At 38.6% G+C, this 21,416-nt stretch overlaps 3 protein-coding genes across 3 annotated transcripts; 2 read left to right on the forward strand and 1 right to left on the reverse strand.

Moving 5' to 3' along the window:
* Positions 1–487: 487 nt before the first annotated feature.
* On the reverse strand, positions 488–3,424 carry LOC145489155 (testis-specific serine/threonine-protein kinase 3-like). The gene is made up of 2 exons (XM_081468074.1): positions 2,089–3,424; positions 488–841 (listed from the first exon to the last, which is right to left on the reverse strand). Exons 1-2 carry the CDS (start codon positions 2,684–2,686, stop codon positions 507–509), a joined length of 933 nt encoding a protein of 310 aa, XP_081324200.1. The 5' UTR covers positions 2,687–3,424; the 3' UTR covers positions 488–506.
* Positions 3,425–3,880: 456 nt separating this feature from the next.
* LOC145491417 (calumenin-B-like) lies at positions 3,881–13,888 on the forward strand. The gene is made up of 6 exons (XM_081470603.1): positions 3,881–4,633; positions 7,613–7,860; positions 8,840–9,055; positions 9,731–9,849; positions 11,211–11,300; positions 11,659–13,888. The coding sequence occupies exons 1-6, from the start codon at positions 4,395–4,397 to the stop codon at positions 11,761–11,763; spliced, it is 1,017 nt and encodes a 338-aa protein (XP_081326729.1). The 5' UTR covers positions 3,881–4,394; the 3' UTR covers positions 11,764–13,888.
* Positions 13,889–14,315: 427 nt separating this feature from the next.
* On the forward strand, positions 14,316–21,345 carry LOC145491418 (calumenin-like). Its single transcript, XM_081470604.1, has 6 exons — positions 14,316–14,685; positions 15,773–16,017; positions 16,658–16,870; positions 18,723–18,841; positions 19,249–19,338; positions 20,991–21,345. The coding sequence occupies exons 1-6, from the start codon at positions 14,447–14,449 to the stop codon at positions 21,093–21,095; spliced, it is 1,011 nt and encodes a 336-aa protein (XP_081326730.1). The 5' UTR covers positions 14,316–14,446; the 3' UTR covers positions 21,096–21,345.
* Positions 21,346–21,416: the final 71 nt, after the last annotated feature.

The following is a 21,416-nucleotide window of genomic DNA, read 5'->3' on the forward strand; positions in this document are numbered from 1 at the left end:
TCATCTCTTTTCCTAGATTCTTCTAATATTCTTCTTCTATACTTTATTTATTTTTTCATTCAATAATGAAATTCCGATTTAGCTAATACCATAAAAAATGTTTTTTTTTTTTTTTTTTTTTGCTTTCAATCAGACTTCTCCAATATAAACCTTAAACTTCAGTAAGTGAAGACAGTTTTGTAGTTGGATTGTCTTTTATTAAAAAAAAAACACCAAAAACTGCTTCTATTAGTAACTAAATGTCAAATCCGGAAACAATAGACTACGAAAATCTGCTGCGTTATTTTTTTGAAAATGCCTTAAGTGTGAGCCTGTTTATACTTCCGTTTGGTCGTATAGCACACCAGGTTTTGCAAGTCCATTCGACATTTGTAGGTAAATTAGGAGATGGAGAGAACGTCTCAACATTTACATACAACTAAATATTTCATGTACCCTACTCTATCAAACGAAAAAAAAGAAACAACACAACATTTATCTAGTAAATTGCGCGATTGATTTATGCATCAACAATCGTCCACTGTAGTTGATGAAGAACATGCCAGTCCCGAATGGCTACTTCCAGAGCGCTGTGTGGATGAAGAACCCGCGAGCCATCGATGACATTTGATATCTTCAATGCTTATTCTCTTCGTGAAATCTAAGTTCAGCATCCTACGAATGAGATCCTTGCAGTCGTCTGAAATCTGTTGCTTCGGTTTGCTGAAGCTCACGCCTCGCGTAATCTGCCCCAGTAACACCTTCATGTCACTGTCATCAAAGGGCATCCGGCCCGTCACCATGGTGTAAAGGACCACGCCCATACTCCACACATCAGCTTTTTCACCATCGTACGGAATACCTTTTGAAAAGATGAATCAGAAAGTTGACAAAGAGGTATCTATAGAATCAGAAGGAAATTCCTAGAAGACACCAACTCTGGTATTTTTTTGGTTTTTGCGATATACTTAAATGATCGTTTTTCCGAGATAATAGTCAAAAGTCCTTAAGGTGGTCTTACACCTAAATTTTTGCAAAACAACTCTGTGGAACAGTTTTGGTATCACGTTAAAGGACTTTGCACTCTGACTTAAAAAATGAGCTTTTCCAGCTCACGTGCCACGATAGTTAATGAATAACTAGCTCCTTAGTGTTAAAAAGTGGTGTTCATTATAAACACGATAACGTAATAATGAATGGTTCGAGAAGTATGGAATTAAGTTCATCCTGTCCATAAGCAAGTTGTCCAGGAGACAAACCTCAGAAAACAGTGTTTTGAGGGGGTTTTTCTCGTGAAATGTTGAAAAAGTGTATTAATATTAACTAATGTTAACTATATTAACTAAATAACAGGAAAAAATTTCATAAATTGCAAATTTTGGAGGTTTAAGACCTAGATAATTGTGTCCTTCATCTATGTTGAAAATTTGACAACATTCGGTTAAAACCCAGTGGAGATATCGTGTGCGAGATATTGATGATCCGTCTATTTGGTCATTTTGAGAAATAAGGCTTTAAAGTTTTACTTCGGTCTCCGAGAGCCCAAATTAGCCCTGTGAACTAGGCGGGGGGGAGGTTAGGGGCAGGGGGAGGGGTATATTTAAAGGTTTTACATAAATGTTTCATTGAACGCCCGAATACACACCAGTCATAGAAATGTTATCCAAGTATAAGGAGCGTATAAGATGGTAGAAGAAATAATGTTCAGGACCATGATGCAAAATTCTCATAACTACACATCTTTAAAGCGTTTGTGTAAAGTATCATTAAAATGTATTGAATTGAATCCATTTTGTGAGTACTCTTAGACTGTAAACAATGGTTGCTATGGGTGTTGCTATGTTGAAATATAGCTAGAAGTGTTCAGATTTCTTAATTTAAACGTAAATTCAGGAGTAATTAGAGGAAAATCGTTTCAAAATACGATTTATAAATGGACAGGGATGTTGAATCTTCATGTTCCAAAAAAATGGTTTTCTGGAGAAAAATTTATATCTGAGAGTATAAGACCCCCTTAAGAAATACCCCTTAATGGCCATAATAGGGTGTTCGGAAAAGCAAACTGAGATCAGAACACATTGCATTAAGAGTTAATCGGCAGGAAATTACCTTTAAGAATCTCATAGGCTGCATATGCCGCCGAGCCACAAAAAGTCTTGCAAAACTCTGACTTGTTAAACTGCTTGGAAAAACCAAAGTCTGTGATCTTCACATTAGCTCTGTCGTCCAATAAAATGTTCTCGCATTTTAAGTCGCGGTGCACGACTCCATTTTCATGGCAATGCTTAACAGCTTGCAACATCTGCGTGAAGACTCTCCTGCTCAGGTTTTCTTTTACGAATCCTTTTGTCTTTATGTAATCCAGCAAGTCGCCCCCAGTTGCAATATCCATCACCACAAATACTCTGTCACCGGTGTCCAATACTTCGTACAGACGAATGATGTGTGGATGTTCTAGCAGTTGGATAACGCTCAATTCCCGAGGAAGAAATCTCTTTAAAAAGTCGTCAGGAGCCTTTCTACGGTCGAGTATCTTAATGGCTACATGAAGCTTCATTTTTCTTGAATATGCTCTTCTAACTTTTGCGTAGGAGCCCTCTCCAAGAGGGTCATCGTCCAGAAGTTCGTAACCATTTTGTCGCAAAAACCGTGCGTTGAAAGATTGTTTGGACATAACATGGGAGAAAAAGCGCGTTATGGCAGACATTGACGATCTTTAGTGCTCAACAAAGTAATTAACGCTCAGCTAACTCGTTAGCAAACAGTTCTATTCCAATTATTACATCACAGTTGCATATTTCGCGCGCGTGATTTTGTTTGCACGCGCGCGCCCAGCATACAACGTGTGGTACTAAGTCATCAAAGGCGATAATGAGCGAATCAATTATAATCAATTAGTTTATTGTACGATCAATTTTTGGATCAATAAATGCTGACTGAAAATATAGACGGCCAGATACACTAATACAGATTTTCTTCATCGCCAAAGAGATGGTGAAAAAAACATGGTACTTAGTTGGTAAATGGGCCTTCGGACGATTTTACTGAGCAGTAGAAATGGTTCGGGGCTACTGGGAGTAGGTGGTTCCGATTATAGTCCGCCAGCAACCGAGAGCGCGGGAAACTCAATTCAGGGTGAAGCCATGACAACGCATTAGGTAGCGCCACTTCACGGATGTTATTATGTTTATCTATGACATTTTCCCTTTGGTCAAAACCGTTAGATCAGGATCCTGGCCAGAAGAACCGATCAGGGACTGACAAATGGTAAGAGTTTCATGTCTTCTCTCCGTTAATAGTTCTTGAGTTTTTTGGTCATTCACAGACACTAAGAGGCCGCATGTCCAGAAAGCCGCAAAAAAGAGTGGTCATAATCAGGAGCCTGCCAAAGTTTGTTAGGTTTTTTTTTTCGGGGTCACTAATATTTTAAAAGCTGGTCCCCCTCCTACACCTAAATACGCACTGAAACAGAATCCCATTCTCAATTTGCCTTATTGAGCCGCTGGCTCAGTTACCGAGGGTAACTTCTTCCCCTCCATGAGATTAATGAATTGATTGATTGATTGATTGATTGATTGATTGATTGATTGACTGACGAACACGGTAAAAACGTATAACAACAGCCTCTGTTAAAAAAAAAAAAAAAAAAAAAAAAATGCTAAAACCGGCTTCGCTAACAGTAAATTTAAGGTCAACTGAAATTAAGCTGGACTTCGGAGCGGTGAGAAGCATGGAAAGAAGTCTTCTCGTTTCTTTCCCTAATTTTTTAATTTTAACTTTTCTTACCGCGCGACCGACTGCTCGTAATCTGAACATTTTTTTTGGAACGCTTTTTGAGATATTACTAAAACCTGACGGACAGTGTTCTATAAACCTCTATTTCCCGTTTAACTTCTGTTTTTCTTGTTTTCTTCACTTGTGGAGAATCTTGCGAATACACGTGAATTTTTTTGCCTTTCCGAATGATCTAGAAATGAAACAAAAAAGCCAGTTGTATATGAAGGTTCTGACATACTGAATTGAGCTAATTGGTCGGGCTCTCTCTTTAATTTATCTCGATCTGCTGAGGTGGTTACTTGGTTCGTCACACAACGCTTCTCTCGTTGTTGCGTGACGTGGTAACGGCAGCAGCCACGTTGGCACGTTCCTTGGCGATTTAATTTCTTTGGCGCTTTTCCCAAGGTTTTCCCCCATTCCAACAGAAAAGTTACGCTCCCTTGCCAACGTGGCAGAAATGACCCAATTAAAACGTTAGAAACTACCCACGTGACCATTACTATCCAATTAGATCACCACCCCTCGTCGCTATGGATGTCACCCCTTCCGTCCCTATTTAGACAGCTGTCCCGGGAAGATTTGTTTTGTCGAGAGTTTCTGTGTTAGAGAAGAATTGTTTGCACAATTGCCGGAGCACGATGGCAAGATTATTCCTCACGGTTTGCGTCTGTGTATGCATGTTGTCCATCGATGCGAGACCTCCAGAAGCGAAGGGCCAGAAGAAAGATCGAGTATACGACAAGGATCTGTCTGAGGAAGAACATTTCAAAGGAGAAGAACAAGACCACAACGCCGAATACGATCATGAAGCTTTTCTTGGTAAAGAGAAGAAGAAATTTGACGAGTTGACGCCAGAAGAATCGAAAGAGAGACTGGGGTAAGTGGAGCGTGTGAGAAATTCCGTCTGGAAATATTTTTAATTTTAATGCGAGTTGTATCAAAATTTGAATGCATGCGGAATGATTTTCAATCGGCATAAGGTCGTGAAGTTCATTTTCGAAGCTTTACCAACCGATTTTATTATTTGCTTACGTTTATAAGAAAACAGCTTCATTAAAAGTGTTGGTGTCTCAACCAGCAAAAAAAATATCAGAACTAGTAAATATATAGCAGCCAACAGACCTTTCAGACATACCGTACCAGCTGTATTTCGATACTGGTTTGTTGTCAACGTGGCAAGATATTCGCTGTATTGCTGACACTTCCAATCGCTTGATGTTACGCTGCCGTAAAGGGTTGTTTGGAGCATATTATCGAATAAATTGTTGTTATGTCTTAATTATTATTTATGCAGGTTTCCTTGGAAAAAATATCTTGGTGACTGTTACGAGACTGTACATCAAATAAGCTTATGTTTACCAGCTTACTTGTAATTTACGATAATTGCATCATTGTTCTGCTCTATTTTCCCAGTTGTTATTCTTTCTGCATGTATCGTCGTTAATAAATAATAATTTCAATCATTTAGCTTTCAAGTTTTCTGTAGAAGAACCTGAATTTTGACAAAATTCACATTGACATTTGGCCGGCCGAGAATGCCACGTGGCAAAATAAAAGACGAAGTGGGGCTGGGTGGGGATCAAAATTGACCAATCCTGAGATGATGAGGAAATTTTAGTTTTCAAAAGTGCTACTGAAACATTGCTCTTAGATCAAAACTTGCTGTTTTTTCTCAATTTCTACCACTTTTTAAAATTAAGACGATCGGGTACAAAATACAGTAGTTGTATGGGAATCTGTTGTGAAAATTATATTACTTTTGAAGAAGGCATATCTTGTTCATATCTGAAGTAGCCTGAGGATTATCGAAGAATTATCAGCTAGGCATGAGATTTTGGTTTGTAGGCATGAGTAGGACTGATACATACTCTTACATGTAAGTTATAAGAGCTGACATTTGTATATAATATACACATTTAATAAGCACCATACTTGAATGAAAGCTGCACTCGTGAGTTATTGGGTAATTCTAGAAAATATCCATACCCTACTACGGGTGGCATGAACATTTTAACCCCCCTCCCCCTGCCTTCAGAAATTCCAAAATGCTCTACACCCCATATTCCCTCTGAATTCCAAAATCGTTAACCTCCCCCGCCCCCCCTCGCTTTTGGATTTCCATTGGTTACTTCAACCATCTGGAATCCTAGTTTGACTTCCTACGACTTCCAATGAAAGAGATTTTATACTTTTACATCTTCCCAGAAGTTTAACTAACTGTCTATAGGACTTGAAATTGTGATATATATGATTGCATGCATTCTTGATGATTGTATGTTCGGCAACTAAAACTTCCTCCTCTTCAGTCGCAATTTTGCAACTAGTTTTCAACTAAACTAGTGAAGGAATAGAAATTTCAATTGTTTTGTGTGTATCATATGGAAATTAGAACATGTGTGGGCAAATCCTGCCTAATTTACCTGCAATATTACAAACGGTATTCACTTGTTGAGACACCATGAGGGATTTCTTTATGAATATGTATTATTGCTGGCACATAGTAAACAAACGTGGCGAGTCGTCATTCATCGCAAATGATTTTCTGACAAGAAACTCATCAACTTTAAGGCCTCCGGAGGCCAATGTATATTTTACAACCCAGATTTTATCGCTTTTCTTCTGTTAAACTCATCAACAAATGACAAGCGTGGAGAATGATTTGACATCTGAAGCCGAGCTGTAAAATCCAGGCACCCCTGCACAAATCCCTGGGCCACCCCGAACTCACTCTGAGCAGATTCAGATCGTTGGAGAAACCACGTAGAGGTGAAGTGTTTGTTTACCCCACAACGATCCATCAGTGAGAAAGTCTGTAAAGTTTGGATCGAGGGACAGGATGTACTTCAAATTGTTTTCCTAGGCTTCCATCAAAGTGATACCAGTAGTTTCATTCGAAGGAAGCAACCACTGTTTCAGCACTCTGTGAGAAGTCATAACTACGGTTCACGAATTCCGGCTTGGTTGCTCGGAGAGGCAGCTAAAATCAAAGAACACTTTGATGTCCTTGTTTCTGTGGGTTCTTTAGAAACGTTACACTGCCACCACGCCAGTAAGTTGAGGCGAAACTCCGAGCAAGAGAGAACATGTTTATTAACTGAAGACTGGAAGCAAATATGATACAAACGAAGCAGGCAAAAGTGGTAACAAAGGTACCAAGCTAATTATGCGTGAACCATGAGACAATGAGGCTAACTAAACAACAGCGTGCATACGAAGTGAAACAATGGAGCAAACTAAATGACAGCGTGCACAATGTGTCGTGCTATGCAAGTTAATGGGAGGAACTAAACAACAATACAAAATATAGCACTGTTGGCCAGCAATCTTGTTTCACGTTTAACTTAGCCTTTACATTTAGCCACATTAAATGAAGGTGAACACATGCGTGATCAATTGATGCTTGTCTTGTATCTTGCTTTCCACAGTTAAGTCAACAGTGTCATCAGTTTGTTTGTGCTTTCACACTCATCTGTCCTCTTTAGAAAACCCCCCCATGCCCTTGGAATTCTAATTGTACATGTAAGTACCCCATATGCATTGGATTTCCAGTTCAAGGAAACCTCTTTGCCCTCAGAATTCCAAAAAAGCTGCCTGTGGTATTGGTATGGATATTTTCTGGAATCACTCATTGTGGCAATTATTCAAAACTCTTATCAGAGTTTTATTTCGTTTGCCATTATGCAGCTACTCAACTCAACTGCAACATTTCAAACTTAGTTTTGACTCTTGTTCCTTATTAGTTTTTTTATTTTAGCATTCAAGTAATTAAATTATCACTTCCAGTCCACTTTGAACAAAGTAAGATCTCTTAGACTAATCCAGTACCAATTCTTCATATTTTATCTTTTCCCTACAGAAAAATTGTGGATAGGATCGACAAGGACAATAATGGCAAGGTCACACAGAAAGAACTGGAAGACTGGATTAAATTTACAGCCAAACGGTATGTCTATGAAGATGTGGACAGACAGTGGGATCAACTGAAAAAACTAGAAAATGCACACATGACACTTGAGGAACGGTACGTGGACAAAAAGAAGGCAGATCCTAATGAAGCAATTGGTTGGGAGTTGTACAAGAATTTGACATATGGATATATCACTGGTGAGTTTAATATGGAAATTCTCATTACTGATTTCAAACAATTATTTATAAACCCCCTTGGGAAGATCTGTAGGTCTTGTACATGGCAATGACATCCTAGAAAGTCCTGGATTTTTGTCATTTTCTAGGACCAGGGTTGGGAAATGCTAAACTCTGAGGCTTGCCAAGTTGCCAAGACTTTTGTTTGAAAATCTGAGAGTGTGACTTCAACAGTTTTAGACTGTGAGAGAGAAAAAAACACAAGATTGGGACATGGTTCATTACAGGGTTTCTGAGAATGTGCAGTACCAGAAAATATCCATACTCCCCTCACAGAAGGGATTGGAATTTCGGGGGGGGGGGGGGGGTCTCTAAGACCAAAAGATTTAAAGAAATGTATCAAGTTTAATTGGAATTTCCAGAGGGGTGGGGAGGGGGGGGGATCTTGAAAAAAATCCCTTCTGTGGGAGAGGTATGGATATTTTCTGAACTACACAATTCATGATCTGATTAGAAGTGTCCGTGACTGATGATTTTGTGCTGCATACCATTCACTACCCCTCAGGAATGGCAAGTCCAGGAAAACACTGTTCTTTATTTCCTTTGGTTTGATGATGGGTTCTTTTTTTTTGCAGTTCAGGAAAAAAGTCCTGAACCAAAAACTTAAGTGATGGGAAAAAAATTATCATTGCAACTTTGAAACTCAGATGGAGAAAAATTTTCTTGAAACAAAGTGCTTAAATTAAAGGCTGCACTGAAGAACAATTTATTTAACTTGTGTATAAATTAATATGTGAAGAATTTGAAGGAGTCTGGTTAAAGTTGTGGAAAACTGTCACCAAAAGAGTGAGTTTGATTATCATGATTTTTCTGGAGTTTGTTGCTGAAGTGGGAGTGATAACTTGTAAATTCTAAGAAGTTGCCAGTCGATAAATTGTGCTTAAATTGTCCTTAATGTGGTCCTTTTTGTAAACACTTTGTTTTCCTTATTATTTTTCAGAAGAGGATGAGTTTGATTACAAAGAAATGTTGACACGGGACAGACGACGCTGGAAAATGGCTGATGTGGACAAAGATAATAAAGTTACAAAAGAGGAATACACAGCATTCCTTCATCCAGAAGAATACGATCATATGAAAGATGTTGTAGTGGATGAGACCTTAGAAGATATTGACAAAGATGGTGATGGATTTGTCTCTATGGAGGAATACTTAGGTACATTGGTAAATTATATTGTAATATTTCATTTATAAAAAAGTGAGAGTGTTAAATGTAGAATCAGCCGTTAATAGACGTGTATAATTCTTATAGACCTTAAATTGCAAGCATTCTTTCTTTTCTGTGAAGGTAAAGTGAACAAGAAATAGTGCAATATTCAAGTGGTGAGTTGCAAAGCCACAATAGACCACTTTCGATATATTAAAATTCAGCTTGGCAGCGAGGCCTAGAGGACACAAACAAAGGAAATTGAATGACCATGTTTATTCATTTCTTTTGTTTGTGTCGTCTAGGCCTCACTATCAAGCTGAATTTTAATATATTGAAAGTGGCCTATTAGTGCAGGTTCTAGAGGACACGCTGCATTGTACTTACTGCTTGCATTTTTGACCAGAAGTCTTATTAGAACTGAGTGGAGGTGGAAATTGTTGGTGCTGCTAGTAGGGTCACAAGGGATGTAACTAAGCGCCTGCAGCCAGCTAACTTCACCCGCTAAAAGAGAACTTAAAATCTGGCTGAAATTTTACATGAAAACGAAACCTAAGGGCAACTTTGGAGTTGCAAAGGACATAAAAGCTGTCTGGTTGTGTTTATGAACCAGCTTAGTGTTTTCTTAGCTACATCGCTGGATCACGATTTCTTTTACATGACGACTTTTTCTTCCAAATTCAGGTGATCTGTATCCAGAGAATGAAAAAGATAAGGACACAGAAGAACCTGATTGGGTCAAGACAGAAAGAGAACATTTTACCGAGTTTCGTGACAAAAACAAAGATGGAAAAATGGATAGGGTACGTCATGATACATATCATTTTGCAATCACTTAAATACTGCCATAAATTTTATCAGAAATCTCCCTCATTAATTCCCTCTTTTTTGCCTTCTTGCTGGCTACCTTCACTAGGAGGGGAGGGGACTCCCATATGGAATGGTCGAGGATGCTTGTCATCTCGCTTAGAGGTGTAAATCAAGGATTTTGGTCTCACTTAAGGTGCCCAATATGAAACACCACTACTTTTAGTTGTCAAAGTATCTTTTAGGTTGCACTCAAATTTTAAGTAAAAATGATACTGTCTTTTAGTGTCTTTTAGGGGTCAAATAAAGCTTAAGCCACCTCCAGATTGACCTCCTTAAGGGGGTTAATTCAAATTTTTCCACAAGCCTGACCTTCTCATATGGGATTCCCTGTCTCACCCCCACCCAGGAGTAAGGCATAAGCATTTACTGGCCTTAATTTTATTTTTCTAGCCTCAGCCTGCATTGATGGGCTACAATGATGTACATGTACATCTAAGTATCCTGTGCAGGTGGTGCATTTCCCAGCTTCCATAGGGTGAAAGAACGACAATATTGAAAGTTTAGTTTCTTAATGTTAAGTCAGATATGCCCTAACATTTCCCTTGAAGTTACTAATTCATAATTCTTAGAGGAGAGAGGCACTGTATTAATCTCTTTTCTAGAGGCAGCAATCCAAGAAATTGCAAAGCTGCATTACATGTAGTAACAAAAGTTACTCTAACTACCCTTGTTCAGAACTATTACTGAACTCAAATGTATGTGCTCAGTCAAACAGGAACCAGGAGTTAATGGTTCCAGTTTATTATTTTTTCCAGAGCGCTGCTTGTTTGGTCACTGCTGTCCAAAAACACGGGTTTTGAGACGAGATTGAGTAGTGTAAGGACGTGTTCTATTGGGATCAACCATTTCTGGTTGGTTGGGTTGGTTGGGTTTTTCTCCTGTTCTAAAGGGGAAAAACTGTTTTCAGTTGGTTTTGTTGATCACACTTTTCAACCAGCCTCAAACCAGGTTGTTGAAACAGTTGAAAAAGCATTTGTATGATTATGTTGTGTGTTTGTAGCTCACGTAAAAGTATTCCCAGGAGTTATCGTGTTTCAACCAAAAACAGGTGGAAAAGTGTTCTTTTGAGAAACATCAATGTATCAACCCAAACCGGTTACAGTTGAAACGGTTGATCCCAATAGAACACGACGTAAGAGTAGTGTTTCTTACTCATGACAACAGCACAATAATCATCCTACTCTGCTTGATCTGAAGTACAATGCACCAGCCACTTATCCCATGGCCATGCACCGGACCCACAGAAGCTGTGTAGTGACTAACTGATTCTTATGATATAACTTGGTTTCAACAGGATGAAGTCAAGGACTGGATAATTCCTCCTGATTATGATCATGTTGAAGCAGAGGCTAAACATCTTGTTCGTGAAGCAGATACAGATGGGGTGAGATAAATTTGTTTATTAGTATCACTACCAGATTCGGGTCATTTCATTTCTCTGGTAATTGAGAGTTTTTTATACTTCTGGAAAAATCTGTGTTAAATATCATGAAATATGGTACGGCTGAAATAACGGTAGGCCCATTCTTACTCCAGTAAGGGAGGCAGGGGGACGGAGAGGGGTGGGGGTGGAATCTTGATATTATTATTCTGCTCGTCAAGCCTTATCTTACATGTAGCACTATTTTTAGCTTGCGCAACTGTTTCAAAGGCATCAGCCCGTAGATATTTCTCCAACTGGAGCAGCCGCTCACTTCCATGATGTTAGCTGATTATCGTATCTTTATTTTTCTTTTTTCCAGGATTCTGAACTTACCAAGGAGGAGATTATTGCAAAGCATGATGTCTTTGTTGGTAGCCAAGCAACCGATTTTGGAGAGGCACTGACAAGACATGACGAGTTTTAAAGAAAATCATTGCAATTTAAGTTATATATACATTGTATATTTACTAGGTTTCTAAAATAATTTTCAAAGATATATTTTTACATAAGAATCTAGCAGAGGCCACTACATGTTTGTTTTCAAAAAAAAATAATTGTCAATATACTGGGAAAAAGGGCAGAATATACTTCAATGGGTAATTGCATACAAACTTCTAGGAACTACGTGTACTTTAACCAATATAGTTTTTGGCATTTATGCTGCATGCAAACTAATGTGCAGACAAGATGCAATTTTACAATGGCTTGAGACAAAGACAAAGTACTTTTTCAATCAATTTGTTACCTGTTGTCTGTCACTTGTCTTCTTTGTGCTTATGGGTATGTGTCATGTAAAGTTCAGTTTGAACGTACAGGTAATTTTGTGCAGTATTCTGAAATGCTCAAAAATCGAGAGATTTGAATTTGTTGAATGAATATTTGATTGCTAATTTTAAAATTAGAGCTCCTAAAAACGAAACATACAAAAGAGCAAAAAGAACGGGACATGTTCTAATCAATTATTTTGTACATTTATAAAAAAAACTTTGAATTTATCCTAGATAGAGCTGAGAGTTTTTCACTGAAAGGAAGGTAGTAGCCCCACAAAGTTTTAAGTTTTGATATTTTGTTAATCTTTATGTCCTTAACTTTTACTGATACTGACAAGCTTTTGCATATTGTAAGTTGATTTTGATATGAATCAAGGAAACCTTGTTAATGAGGTTATCATACAAAAACTTAACAGCTTAACTGAAGGTTTTGCATTCCTAAAAGAGAGATTTTACTAATAAATCAGATCCATGAAACCAATCTAAGGTGTTGAAATTTATTTAGGTGTTATATTTTTAAGAAAATGCATGGTTGTAATAGAGTCAGTCTTACATTTTAAACTGTAAGCTCTCTGGCTCTTGAGAAGAACTGAAAAATTAAAGTGGAGTGCTTTCTGTCTTGAGAATAGAGTACAAGTTTACAGTTTGTCAAATGTGCGGTTTGAATCAAGTGATTTTGAACTTGTACCCCAAACACCCAAACATGGCTCATAAGCACCAAACATGGTTTATACTTAAGGGTAAGGGTTAGGGGGCAGAAGTGTGTTCGGGCTTGTATGTTTTTCTGTTCCTCTCTAGTATTAGCACCAACCTCTTCGAATTGTGAAGCTGATGTTTCCAGCATTAGTCTATACAGCCTTTTCTATGACAAAGATCTAGCCTGTAGAGCAGGCAGATTAGCGAACTCGATGTACAAGCGCGCGCGGTGCGCGAAACGAGCTAACGAAGCTCGACACGTCAGCCTTCACACAGCTGACCCAAGTATGCAGAGCTGGCCAATTTTTAAATGCCTCGCAGTCTGATGGCCGAGTTAGGAGTGCGGGGTACTCCCTTAAGTTTTTGGTAGGGGTGTGCCCGAACATTAAAACGCTTACCCTATTTCAGACCAAAATTTGTGATTTTTCCACTTGACATTTCAGAGCTGGGCCGAACATCTGTGCCCCATTTCAGACTTCTTAAATTAGTGCAATGAAAACAGTTAACCAGAAGTGGCTCCCATTTGCGTTAAAATTTGAGAAGGGTTGCAAATTTGCTAATGTTGCGGGAAAAGCTCGTTAGATGTAAACAGAATACCCAATGGCAAGCGAGACTGTAAAAAATCCTATTTCAGACCAAAATGTGAAAACTATGCCCTTTTACAGACCAAAAGAGCTCAAAAACCATACTCTTTGAGCCACACATACCTATATAGCCCATAATTATAACGGAGTACCCCCCCCGGGCTCTTATGGACCCCTGATGGTTGAAAATCCGTAGAGTCTACCTTTTGAGCAAAGAAGTCGCACTATTTCAATTGCCTCCCAGCGCCGCGCCCTATTTTGAAGCTAGGAAACTTTTTCCGCATCAAGAAAGATCTGAAGAACATATTACGCCGAGTGTTACCTCTTTGCCTGCACTGTATATATTCCAATCTTTCAGTTTGCTGTACCCACACCCCACCCCTACAGATTCTTCTTTTTTCATTCTTGACAGAAACCCGAGTTTTCTATTACTTTTCCCTCTTTCTCTTGTTTTCTCCCGTTTTTCACAAGGAGCATGAGCCGACCTCTTTCCATGTGGAGGAAAAATCACAAAATACAAAAACACTGAAAAAACAAAAGAACACAAGTTTCGAGTGTTTCGTAACAGATAACGAAAAAGATGTCGTTGTTGTTTCGGGTTACTTTTCGAGACATTTTATACCATTCCCATAATTTTTGGACCGAGTGCTGTCATTCACGATTGCTGATTTGGCTTTCGTGACTCAGCGACCCGACAAAGATTCTTTCAAGGGTATTACAAACAAAAGGCCTATATCGGGATGAGACAGACAGCCATTAAATGAATGGGCCTTTCTCCTAGTCGTGAATGAAGTATTTTTCTGGGCTTCTCTGGGGATCTTTGATAAAATCTTTTTGCCAACGTGGCAAAAATTGAGTCATTTTCGTACCACATGACACAAACTATCCAATCACATCTCCCCAAGCATCACCAAAACATGACGGCCTTGTCACTATAAAAATGCACACGTCTTTAGAGAAATCCACACTAGTACGTGGTTAATTTTGCGCGGTGAAGAGGAATTCTCAAGGGTGTTGGAGTAACTGGCAGATATTTTTCGTTTCTTGTTCTTGCAAAATGGCTAAAATTTTCAGCCTATTGTGCATTTCCCTTTGTTTTCTCGCTTTATGCGCGAAATCGGTCGAAGGAGCGACGAAAAGGACTGGGGGCGCGCGAAATAATGGCAATCTGTCAGATGAGGAACATTACAACGGGAAAGGCGAACACAACAAGGAATACGATCACGAAGCTTTCCTCGGAAAGCAAAAGAAATCTTTCGACCAGTTGACTCCTGAGGAATCTAAAGAAAGGCTAAGGTAAGGGGAATTTGTCTTGGCTAATGCACTGATCGTTGACTGTAGTTTTGTTTTGAAGGCAAGCTTTAGAAGCCGACTCAAGTTTGGCTTCTGTCCTCATAAAGTTCGTCTCTGGATGCAGTGTTTTAGCTTCATAATGTCGATATACAGCTGCCAATACAGTAAGTGTCTCTTTCATGCGTTACAGTTGAAGGAAATGTTTGCATCATGTAAAGGAATTTATGAGGCGACGCCTGCTTGAATCGCGCTTGTATACTCTTCGCGCGCGGTAAAACTGATTTCTCGCGCGTAGTAAGTACATCTCATGATAACAAAAACGGGTGAAATCTTAAATTTGACTTTGGTATTTCTTTGCGAATGTATTTAAGCTTATCTAGGGGTCTATATAGAAGTGAGAGATTTCAGTGAAATCCTATCCCAGGACTGCCACGTGTAACTCAGATCTGTGACAAGCGTTTCGTGACAATTTTAGTAGCGTGACAATCACTTCATGGTTAATACTCTATGTCACACTGACATGGCGGGACTGTAATGAAGATTTCAGTGTACACTAACGCTAAGTGAAACTCAATACACACTTGTCCAAAGCTTTTCGTAACTACATGACTTTTGAGTGGAACCTGTATTAACTTGATTTAGTTGCTGTTGATACTTTCATCTCAAAACTTTTTGGTGTTTTTTTTTCTTTTCTTTTTTCTTCTCCTTTAAGGTGGTCTGCCTTGCATGGAGATTAATGTCTCTTTTGTTGACCATCCATTTTCACCTTTCTTTTTGTGTAGTATGTTATCTGTTTTATTATTATTATTATTATTATTATTATTATTATTATTATTATTATTATTATTATTATTACTTTGGGGTATTAAATTGGTTACAAGTGATTCGATGTTTGATTTCGCTGGCCCTGGGACATTCTAACAAGTGGGCTAAGTTTAAAACTTTTCCTTGAAAAGCATGGCCCAAACTTGAAGTTTTGAAAAGTGGGGTTGTTCCTCTCAGGAAGTGAATCAAAGACAGGGATACCTCATGATGTATTAGAAATTATACAGATCGTGTAAATTGTTAAAAGCTGTGATATTTTACACAGGAAAATTGTTGATAAAATCGATAAAGACCAAGATGGAAAGATCACAGCAAAAGAACTTGCTGACTGGATTAATTTTACCAAAACACAACACAATGAAGAAACTGTCAACAAGCGTTGGGGTGAGCTGATGGTAAGGTTGCAGTCACTTCTGTCCCAAAAGGATTCTGCCGCAGGGAAGAAAGTTGATCCCAAAGCACCTATTACATGGGAACAATACAAGACAGCCAGCTATGGAGAAAAGCCAGGTATTGTGAAGTAAAATCTCAGTCAGAATGGAGGAGGGAGAAGTACATTTTGAATTTGACTGCATGGCCACCAACATACTCGCAAAATTTATAGTTTTCAATAATATTTTGTACAAACCTGACTTGTTGATACATTTGACTTGAGTCAACAATGAATCATACATAAGGTCAATTAAAAACTCATTGCAAGGTTATATAAAGGTAAAGTCTGCATACGGGCCAAGTGGCCCATCAGGCCAGAGCTTATCCCAGTTTGTGTAGCATGAAGCGACTAGGAGTATTTCTATTCCCCCCTGAATGGGATGCTAGTCCATTGCAGGGTTATCCCAGCGGTAAGTTCACCAGTACCCATTTATACTCCTGGGTGGAAAGAGGGACTGTGAGAGTAAAGTGTCTTGCCCAAGAACACAATGCAGTGTCCCTGGCCCTGGAGGCCACTGCGCCTCCCTTTTGTAAGATTAACTGGGTGTGATATCTTCAAAAATTGTTGGCCCAGAGATCCGTGCAGACAATGAGAGTTGCAGTAGCAAAATAAATCTTTCAGAGGTTTATCTATTGGCCAACAAGCTCAAATCTCGTCATATACTTGATTTGACTTTGCCACAGTTAAGTTGCAAGTTGATTTATATATGTCATGTAGAGGAGAGTGATGTGTACAGAAACCAAGCAATACTAGAAGAGCAACGATGGAAAGCTGCAGATCTTGATCAAGATGGCAAACTGACGAGAGAAGAGTATGCCGCGATGTATTATCCTTGGGAACACAAGCACATGCACGATACAGTTGCACAGGAGAACCTTGAAGACATGGACAAAGATAAAGATGGACTTTTATCACCTCAAGAGTACTTGGGTAATAAACATGCAGTCTTCAGTTAGTTTCACACTTATTCTAGTGATTCCAGACATAAATTTTTGGGAGTTCAACAATTAAGGATGCCACATTGGAGGGCCGGTGCTCATCCAGGTTTGGATCCCCAGGGTTCCCCTGAAAATTTCAAGAAGAAAGAGAACACTGTGTAGTAGGTGGCTATGGGCATTTTGAGAACCTCCCAACCAAAAAAACAACAAGAAGATCTTTTAGATCTTATAACCGCGCTTTTAAAATTTAACTGTTTGCTTAGCACTACTGTCGGAACGCAGTGCACATTTCAAAGCAGTCATTGATGATTCTTTTCTTACTGTAGACATCACATCACTTGATTAACACAAACTGTATTATTGCACCATCAGTGGTAGCCGTTGACAAATCTCCGAGTGGTCTTAATCTAGAACTTTCTTCGGGATATGTATGGGCATGAACGATGTGAACGACACGATAATAACACTATTAACAACAGCTTTCTTTCTTTAAAGTCATGATTAAATTTAATTGGTGTTTTCCATGAGCAAAGGGCTAGCAAAGTAGTCACACAAGTCATATAATTTAATAATGAAACTCTATCCTGACAGATGTATCGATTTTGGTCACTCCAGTGGCTACAGATTGAAAACGTGACAGAAAATTGGCGTTACTTTCGATTCTCACCAAATTTGGACAGTGGGAAGATCTCATCATTAGCCAATTACAGGCCATTTTTCAGCTCTTTTCATCACATCCCCCCCTCAGGAGAATTTTGTCAAGTTAGCTAATTTAGCATGCAAGCCACCGTAATGGCGGTCGCCGTCGGCGAAATGTTTATTTGCTCAAAATTGGGGCAAAATCTTTTGGAGATGGAAGTCAGGACATTTGTAAGGATACAGAAAGTAATTTGGGACCAGTTGGTGGCTGCTAGGGCTGAATTTATCCAGAAGTAAGCTGTATTTTGGTTTTCGTGCCAAAAGCCACGCAGTGAAATATATTCGGCTTGTTCTGCTGTCTTGTTCTGTTTTTTCTCATGGTCTTTTTTGTAGCCCGCCAAGGCCATTCTTTCGTCTAAATGAGTTGAAAAAAGTTCGAAAAAGATGTTCCCATTCAAGTTTAAGCTCTCAGGAGATAATTCTGGAGTTTTTTGGCCGAAACGTTGGCTTTGTTATGTTCGTGTTTTTCAGTTGCTATGGGCGACCGTGGCTTCCTTTGTGAGGTCAAGTCTGGGGAGTGAGGTCACAAAAAAATTCTAATTAATTCTGGTTTTGTTCGATTTCGCTGAAATTTTAACACGATAAAGCTGGATTGTTAAGGAATAGATTTACCTTGTGCCGATGTGTGGTAGCTGTTAACGCTAAAGTGATATATCACTTTGAAGCCAGGGTTTTGAAGAGATTTTTTGCAATGTGTGGGTTCGGCGTGATTTTGTAATCTGAGATTTTTGTTGACCCTGAAGAAACAAGGTTTGGTGAGTAAACATTACAGATTGCGTAATTCAAAGTTGGCTGAGTGGAGATCTGCATCTGGTCTCCGACAAAAAAAAAATAATAATAATAAACCAAGGGTAGAACATGAACTGCGCTCAGCCCATGGCCGTGCGGTTAAAAAAAGAAAATTAAAAACAAACCTCTTTTGTCTTTAAAAATCCTGTTCATATCAAGGAAATGCCCAGGACTACTAGACAGCGGTTTTCACTTGGCGCTCGAGTTTGAGAAGAACACTGGATTCAAATCCAGCATCATAGTAATGTAGGTTGAGTTTGTTGTTAGTTTCCCTCCTTGCCCCGAGGGTTTTTCATCAGGGACTTATTCCCTCTGCATATCATCATGTTGTGATTTTGTTTCCATTTTAACTTAAGATGAAATTCATCGTAAGAGTGAAAAGGACATGACAGAAGTGGAGCTCAAACAGGTGGAAGTGGACAGGGCATATTTCCATTCACACCGTGACAAAAATAAAGACGGCATGATGGACAAGGTTAATAGCATTTAAATATTTTAGAAATGTTATGTCATCACAGACATGCTTTAATGCACTCTTTTGGATCATAAGTTTATTGTACAAATAAGTGAATTATTTCCAAACTGAAAGAAGTCCTGGGAGCCTTCTAATGATAATAATTTAAAATTAGAGTGGAATCCCGATTTCTCGAACACTCATTCCTTCGAACCTCCTGATAACTCGAACCAAAAATCATTTCACTGTATGTGCAAAGTGGTGTCTGTTAACAAAACAGAACTTAATCGTTTAGTATCGTATTGGGGCTCCTCAGCTCTGAGAAAGTTTGGGGCTTGGACTTGGCCACTTGCACATTGTTATGCTAGTAACTAATCAAATTCTAGAATACCTGGTAATTAATTTTCAATTTTTATTTATTTATTCAGGATGAAGTCAAGGAGTGGATGTTTCCTTCAAATTATGACCCTATCAAAGCTGAAGCAAGCCACTTGATTCAACGTGCTGATGCTGATAAAGTAAGTATCTATAAGTAATCTAATAGCAGAGCACTGGCAACCCAAAGGGCAGTGAAGCAGAGCATCATACCCATATAGAAAAGTAAAGGAAACCCATGCATTGATTTTCTCGTGGTTATCATGGCTAGCAGTATCGCTCGTGGGCAAGTATGCAAGACGACAACGATAGCAGAGTCGCGCAACATGACAGCCATACTCCAGTTGATAGCATACTTCTTTGACATTGGACATCCATGTTATAGTCAATTGACACCTGTCAAAACAAGGGATCTGCTGACCAGCATCACATGACCATATCGGGGGCTCAAGTTTAGAGCTCATCAAGGTCACGTGTTTTTTTCTAAAGTTGACCTCCGACCAAGTGCTAGTTTCCGGTTGGAGTGTGGGCTCATGTCAGATTAACTTGTTGTGAATAGTTGTTTGGAAGCCGGTTTAAGCTAACCCAATATGAAAAGTTAACTCAAGTGTAAATTTTTTGTGTATACAAATGTTTTTCACTGCTTTTGATTTGTGTAGTCTGAGACTATTCAAACTCAAAACAGAAGGCCAAACAATGTACAGAAAAACCTCACCGCAAAGGTACAAAACTCAAATCAAAATTCCCACTTATCCTGGGTTAGCTTAAGGTAATTCCACTGAAATAGAACCTGCACTGAGATTTTTGTGAAACTTTGCCAATTGATTGTGTATATTATAGGAACTAAAATTTTAAAATAAAAATGAGGGGTCCCCATGCTCATTTAGGAGCAACAGCACCTTGTTTATACCCTATAAATCCTTATAATAGCACCATGATTGTAGTCACGATTGCATACTAAATTCATGTTTCTGACGATTGTTTTTTGTTCTACACTGAGAAATGGTCCATATTTATTTTACACAGAGTAATCTATTACTCAATCCAAAACAACAGAAAAAAATGATAGGTCACCATACTCGTTTGCGAGAAAATGACGATTTACCTCTATGGCGAGGTCGTGAAATTATGCGCAGTAGGGATGCGCAATGCAATACTGGGGAATGACCTTAATCGAGCTTTAAACAACCCGACCCAGGAGCTTCGCTTTTAGACTTGACTAAATCTATTTTATACTTACTGTCATAACTAATACAATAGATATTATGATGCTGTATTCTGTGGGCAAAGTATTATTTCATTTATTCTCTAAAACCTGTGTGGGCCAAATACAGAAAAGGTGCAATCTTAACTAGTGGCAAGTCAGTAGTTTCTGTAGTTTGGTGTCGATTTGCTCAGCACACACCTCTTAAAGCCAATGCTACACGCTAGGTACCGCAGAGACCATTTTAAAGTGGTGGGGCTGAAAAATCTGGCCAAGACAAACCTGCATTAGAGGTCACTGTTTCATCATACATTTTCTCGCAATTATCCATGTCATCTGGAACCCTAAAAATCAGCTTAAGAAAAAAAGTGGTAGGGCTACAGCTCTACCAGCCCCTCCCCTCAATGGTCCCTGTTTGCCACTCAGAGATCACTTGCGCACTAGCAATGCAATGCATCAATAAATGTGTAATACAATGAATCAGTCCAAGTTAAAACAAACACACTGCTGGTTAGGTTTAACAAAGCCTTGTAGACTAAATGATGAAACAAGGAATTGCGGGCTACTTATTTCCTGTTTTTTGCATTTCAGGACAAAGTCTTGACAAAGGATGAAATCCTTGAAAAATACAATGTTTTTGTTGGAAGTAAAGCAACAAACTATGGCAGAGATCTGACAAGACATGACGAGTTTTGAAAAAGCTGCTAAACCAAAAGATTTTTTTGTAGTTTTTTTTAAATATATCTATGGAAATTAAATTTTGGCAATTTCTATTACATTTAAGAGATCAAATGATAAAATTATAACTTTTGATAAATATAATTTCTATCCTCAAGTTTTTATAATATTGCTTTCATAGTTATCTGCTTTTTTATGCTCCTGTGTTTTAATGTGTCAACTGATTTGACTTGATTTTGGGAAGGAGAATAAATATACATTTACTTAATCGCCGTGTGCAATTGCCTACTTTTTTGCCTTCATTTTGCTTAAACATAGCGGAAATAAATTTCAACAGTC

This window comes from Orbicella franksi, chromosome 6 (genome assembly GCF_964199315.1).
Source record: "Orbicella franksi chromosome 6, jaOrbFran1.1, whole genome shotgun sequence".
NCBI classification, from domain to species: Eukaryota; Metazoa; Cnidaria; class Anthozoa; order Scleractinia; family Merulinidae; genus Orbicella; species Orbicella franksi.